Source organism: Acyrthosiphon pisum, unplaced genomic scaffold (genome assembly GCF_005508785.2).
Source record: "Acyrthosiphon pisum isolate AL4f unplaced genomic scaffold, pea_aphid_22Mar2018_4r6ur Scaffold_21421;HRSCAF=23944, whole genome shotgun sequence".
Taxonomy (NCBI): Eukaryota; Metazoa; Arthropoda; class Insecta; order Hemiptera; family Aphididae; genus Acyrthosiphon; species Acyrthosiphon pisum.
In genome coordinates, this window is record NW_021770887.1 from 1 (window position 1) to 6,553 (window position 6,553).

General features: G+C 26.9%; 2 protein-coding genes across 2 annotated transcripts; one reads left to right on the forward strand and one right to left on the reverse strand.

Annotated features, from left to right (window-relative positions):
* Positions 1–223: 223 nt before the first annotated feature.
* LOC115034883 (transmembrane protein 179-like) lies at positions 224–803 on the reverse strand. The gene is made up of 2 exons (XM_029492393.1): positions 512–803; positions 224–440 (listed from the first exon to the last, which is right to left on the reverse strand). The coding sequence occupies exons 1-2, from the start codon at positions 619–621 to the stop codon at positions 239–241; spliced, it is 312 nt and encodes a 103-aa protein (XP_029348253.1). The 5' UTR covers positions 622–803; the 3' UTR covers positions 224–238.
* A 3,924-nt stretch (positions 804–4,727) lies between these two features.
* On the forward strand, positions 4,728–6,426 carry LOC100163948 (ubiquitin-conjugating enzyme E2-like; the record flags this gene model as incomplete). The annotated part of the gene is given in 2 exon segments (NM_001162128.2): positions 4,728–5,086; positions 6,317–6,426. Coding segments are annotated over 2 exon segments (115 nt in total), but the record flags the coding sequence as incomplete, so codon positions are not given.
* Between the last annotated feature and the right edge of the window lie 127 nt (positions 6,427–6,553).

The following is a 6,553-nucleotide window of genomic DNA, read 5'->3' on the forward strand; positions in this document are numbered from 1 at the left end:
TATGTTCGAGCGCCAAATTCTGACTTCACCATCATTTTCAGTGTACTTAATTACATCAGTTTCATAAAGAAAAATTGCAAAAAAAAAGGTGTACCGTAAAGTAGAAATATACCTAATACTTGACTAACTTTTTGTTAATAAAATATTGAATTTTATGGTATTAATTTAATTTTTAAATCATAAGAACTTTATACTAAAATATTATAATAACAAACAAACTTATAATATAAAACAATATCTAGAAAAATTTTTGGATTACAAACCTGTCAGTTCCTTTATAAGCAAAAATTGACATCCTATAGGTCTGTATTGATGATATCACTAACAGCAAAACTCCAACAAAAATTGAATAGTTACAATAAGCTTGAGATGCCCAATTTACTAAAAATTGACCATTCTTCTCAAGCCATTGACCAGAAGAGAATAAAAGACAATGTCCTCTGTAATGTTAAACATTTGTAATGTTAATGAATTAAATAATAAGTACCTTCATAGGCTTTGAATGAATTACTTAAATTCATCTTGATGAAGACTCATCGGTATAATGATGCATAGTGAAAGAATTGCTGCTATGGTATAACCAGCTACTTGACTCAATAATAATTTATTTGTGAGCGCCATTGATTTTTAATTGTAATTATCCAAACGAAAATAAACATGGGTAACTACATGTAATTGAGTAATGAGAAGGTTAAAAATAAAGTATAATTAAATATAATTAAATTAAAATTATATTCCTTGTTTTAGTCAAAAAAAAAGTGAAATTTGTTTTTTCTTTATTAACAAACAATGGATATTTACAATATTCACTATTTACTTTTTAGTAATTATTGCTATTATCTATATTTTATCTCTTATCTGTTTACTATGGCTATCGCTTATTATCACGGTTTAAGATAGTATGGTTGCAGTACGGTGTGCGTAATTTGAAAACGTGTCATGGTCGGCTCATTTAACCAGCCCCCTCCACTATCGCAATATATGCATCAATATTATTATCATTTAAAACCTTATCAACTGTTAACAAACCGTGTTCAGTAGATTGATAATAATTTGGAAACGATTTTTTTCAGTTTTTTCATTTTTATATAATATTATATTATATTACATTAAAATTTATCACCTACTTATTTTCTTAATAATTGTTTTATTTTGTTTTGACGCTTTTTAGCATGGGCAAGTTTTTAAAATATTTTTATTTATTTTGTTTATTTTGATTGTACACACAATATATAATAATATGTACTAATATATTATATATTTTGTTTTCTTTTTTAGATTCTAGCAGTAATGGAAATGTATGTACACTTCACATTTTTATTTTTTTTTAAATTATGTTGTTATTCTTTTATTTTCCTTTATATGTAATATAAATTATTGTATAATGTAGCAATCATTGTTTCATGTATTATTATAATTTTGAGCTCTTGCCTGTGTTTAAAAAAAGTTGAAATTTGAATTGTTTTGTTTTGCTTCCCTATATTTCCTTTTATTGTCATTTATTTATTTATATATATATATATGTTCATGTAATTTGAATGTACATTTATGTTTTTTGAAATTTATTGTTATATGAATGTTTTTAATAAAAATTAAATATATGTTTGAACATTTATTGTTTTTTATGTTTACCTATATTATGTTTGTTGAACAGAATAGATTAATAAAATAATACAGACACGTATTAGTAAAATTAATAAACAAGTTTTAATACTGTGAATAATAAATAGATAGTAATAAACAAATAGTAGGTACCTACATGGCTACATAAACAACATATTAAATTACAATATAATAATAATAATAAAGTTTATACAATGCATATTAAAAAATATATTTACAAATTTACAATATTATGTCAGTGACAAAAACAATGTGAATAACACTACATAGGTACTATAATAATAGTAAATTAAAAATTCCAAACATCAAAAATACATTGCTTATTAGTTATTAAGATTGTTTTGTGAGTTTTCATGTTTTGTATTAGATTGGGCTATAAGTACTCGGGGTTAAGTCATACTTCCAAAAAACCTAAATTAGTTAGCAACAAAGAAATTGGCACACAGCCAACCGCTCGATCAAGAAGAGTAACTCAAATTGGAGGAAGAAAAACATTAACTGCGGGCAGATGTCCTAAATGGAAAAACGTGCCCGAGCATGGGTATAGTAGTAATAAACTTTCTTCCAGCCAATTACCTCGAAAACCATTTAATCCTTCACAATTGCCTACAAAAACAAAAAAAATGCCACATTCTTTAAATTTTTGTGTAGAAGCAAATAAATCTGTAGGATCTACACACAATGCTAAATGAATATTTTACTTTTACTTTTTGTTTATACTTAAGTGTTTTTGACTGATTGAATTATTTATTTTGGAACTATAACATTTTTATTGAATTTATTTTGACTATTTTGATTATTACACTTTTTATTTTTGACTAATAACTAATATGATTATAATTATTAATTTTATATTTTATACTTTTTACTTATATTTTATGTAATGTAGTCCATTGGATCTTACAACTCATGTATACTTTTTAAATAAATCTGTAGGAGCCATACATAGTGCTAAATGAATTTATTAATTATTAATATTGATTATTTTTATTTTTACTGATTGAATTTATTTTTTATTTATTTTAATGTAGTTAAGAGATATTTTTGACTAATAAGTTTTATGATTATAACTAATAACTATACTTTTATTATATTTATACTTTTTACTTATACTCTTGTACACTTTTTTAATAGTATTAATTGTATACTTTCAGTCTATGTATGTAACTTAACCTATTAAAGATAAGATTATTATTGTAAAACTAAAGAGAAATATTGTTAAAATACTAACATAAATAAAAACTGATTGTAATATATTGTGAATATTGTACTTTGTATCTTTGGTAATAATAATTGACATATGTAACAAGAAATATGTTGTGAAGTGTACTACATATTCTTGAAAATAGTAATGTATCTAAATTATATAATTGTAACCAAACATATGTAAACATAAAAATGTAATAATTGATAAATGTAAACTTTTAGGAAGGTGCTCGAAGTGACGGAGAATTAAATTGAGTTAATTTTTCTCGGTTAGGCGATAAAAATGAACTTTTTAGGGGGGAGGTGTAACGGATAGTATCCGTTTACTCACGCACACAATTAATAAACCAATAATAGTAAATAGATTGAAAGTATATTCAGTGATAGTTCTATCGAATAAATGAATAGGCAAATGACCTCAATAACAAATTGGCAAATTCGAGTATAATATATTATATTATATTATTATAGTATGATATTGCATTATATTAGAGTCTAATATAAAGAAATTCATATAATAGTTGACAAGATATGAGAGCTTGTCATTATCGCGAAATAGATAATTATGTACACATATTAAACTAGAAACAGGATGTAAAAGATAACGAACCATAGGCGATTCGCTATACTTCGTGGAAAACAGCATTATGTTTTTCTATACATGCACACCGCAGGCTACAGATTAGGAATATCGCAAGTACGTGGGATGAGTCGATGGTCACACGGACCACATCCGTTAGAGAAGAGATAGCGTATCGATAGGCAGGGGGAGCAGGGACCCGAATATAAAAGGGAGCCTGAAACAGCCTGTATTCAGACGTGTCTACTCCAGAGCACAACAAGTACCTTCACGTCACACTGTGTAGTAACTTGTCATTTGGACTTAGACTAAATTACTGAAGAACGTTAAATAAACTACAAAGTATCTTTCATCTGTCTACATTTAATTATAAACTATCCTGTCAACATCTTCATCATCAACACGAGCGGTCTCGCTTCCTGCAAAAATCATAATATACTCGTAGTTAACGGCTATCAGAATAATAATCTGACCAGCCCTACGACGAGAATATTACAATAGTTTAACTAGAACAATGCCTAACAATAATCAAAGAAATCAAAGAAACAGCTCTCACTATCACTGTGTAGAGTCTAACCTTCATTTTCTGGAACAACATTATAGATTTGAAAAAACTATTATTATTTTATATACTACTTCTTTAACACAGAACACTTAAATAATACTTAAAAATAAATCAAAAAATCTGTAAAATCTAAAAAAGAAAACAATATATAATATAATAATAATATATCAGTCAAAAATCGTTTCCAAATTATTATCAATCTACTGAACACGGTTTGTTAACAGTTGATAAGGTTTTAAATGATAATAATATTGATGCATATATTGCGATAGTGGAGGGGGCTGGTTAAATGAGCCGACCATGACACGTTTTCAAATTACGCTTGCGGGCATTCAATTTTACTGAAGTCCAACATTTCGTGAACGATGCAGCTCACGACCCACGATTTAAGATGGAACATGGTCATTTTATTGTGTCCGTCAAATTTATAATTATGATTTATTAATCATTCAATAATTGCAATTTTCGGAAACACCAATGCAACTAATGCTCATTTATTACTCACACATAGACATAGCTTAAGTGTTCATGTAAACATATGACAGGTATTAATAACATAATATGGTTTTCTTTAAAAGTATAATCTAGGTAATTTTAATTCAAAATAATAATAATAATAGTTATGAGCTACTAAATTGCCCCTAATAAATGTGGTAAATGCAACTTAATATTACGGTTTCAACCAGTTTCAACCGATCCCTTATCAGTCGTAAGATCGTAAACCACAATCTTTTGTGCGCCCGCCAAAATATCATATTATTATCGTATCTGATTATAAATTATTACCCATACCTTTTTTTAAATATTAAAAGGGCCACCATAATACCACAAATCACAATAATCCAAGCCGTGAGATGAGGCACTCCGTCGTTACGATTGTAGCACATCTTTAAATATTTTCAACATCTTTTTCTATGGTCGACACGACTCGTCACTGGTGAGAAAGAACAATAACTTTTAAAGAGAAGATATTTTTAAATTATTCGATAGTCAGTGGCTCTAAAATTATACGACAAAAATTATTTATTATTAGTGTTATTATCGATATTTTATTGTTGTGATTCGAATTTTGTAAGTTGTAACAGCTCACCATTCCAACTTCCAAGCATGAAGTAAGAATATCGTAGATATTATAATATTATTATAATCAATCATCATCACTAGTTATTATGTATTTATGTATGTAAAATATAAAATGTACGTAATAAAATTAACGAATATGAAATGATGTAAACTATGATGTAATACCTATGACTAAATCGACTAACTTATTATACTAACTATTTAGTCATGGTAATACCTATATTTTTATACATATTATATACATACTCAAATTATTATAAATTATTCTATAGAAATATTAGTTATAAGTAAAACAATATTCTTACTTTTGGGCTCTGCCTACTGTCTATATTTATGGCTGTAGCCTGTACTTAAAGTCTGTGGTTATTGATGTATCTAAACAATGACATTGATATTTCCGATCGATTAGTTAAGATTGTGGACATTAAAATCATCATGTATTGAATGACTTAATTTTTTGTTACAAAAATACATGATATAAAATATTATGTACACAAAATTAAATATTCAAGATAAAAATATATTTTAAAAGGATAGGAATAATAGAATACTATTTTATTCATTAACCTATAAGCTCGATTAAAATTAAAACCAAGAAATAGTTTCAATAATTGGGAATGTGTTTGAAAACAAGATTGATAATCAATCTCTTAGTCTCTTTGGAATTTTCCATCAGTCTTTCCTGCGTAGTATAGACACTAGAAAATATTGTTTTTAATGTTTAAAATTAACTACGCTTAAAAATTATTGTTCAATTCAAATAAGTATGTAGTTTCAAGAATCATATTTATTTTATAAGCTTTAATATTTTAACAGAATATAAAGATGAGAAAAAAAGTGCTGGAATCGGGCTAGGACCACAGGATAACCATACGAGAAACTCTTTGAGAACTCAAAAATCTTTTTAATTTGTTGGCAAACCGGTGTACCTATTTTTGTATATAACAAAAACGTGAAATTCTTCTTGTCTGGGTTTGTCAACAGTTGTTGTAAATCTACCCCTCCCTCCCCCATAAGTTAAAGATAAAAGGTGTCTCTTCTGGTTATTTTGTGCTAGGACAATAATGTTGTGATGAATGTAATAAATCGTTTCAAATTGAAGTATAATTAATACATCATGGATATAATGTCTTTATATTATATTTAGAACGTTTCATATTGCTAAAATACTCTAAAACAACTTTGAATGATTTTTAAAAAATTCTAATATTAAACATCTTATCATATATTAATTCTATTGGTTTTTTTTTTTACTTTAGTTTGTTAAATACACCACGGTTGAAAAAAGAACTAGGACAATTACTTAACAAACCTCCTTTTGGTATTAAGGTGAACGTAAAAGAAGGATCAACCTCTGTTTTAGAAGCTGGTAAGAGTCATATTATGTGTATTTAATTCTGTTAGAACTTTAAGATTACAGTTCGCCCACCGCAGCGAAGAAGGCCATATCTCTGTTTTTCAAGTTGTCACAATCGTTTTTGTGTAGTTCCCGTGAA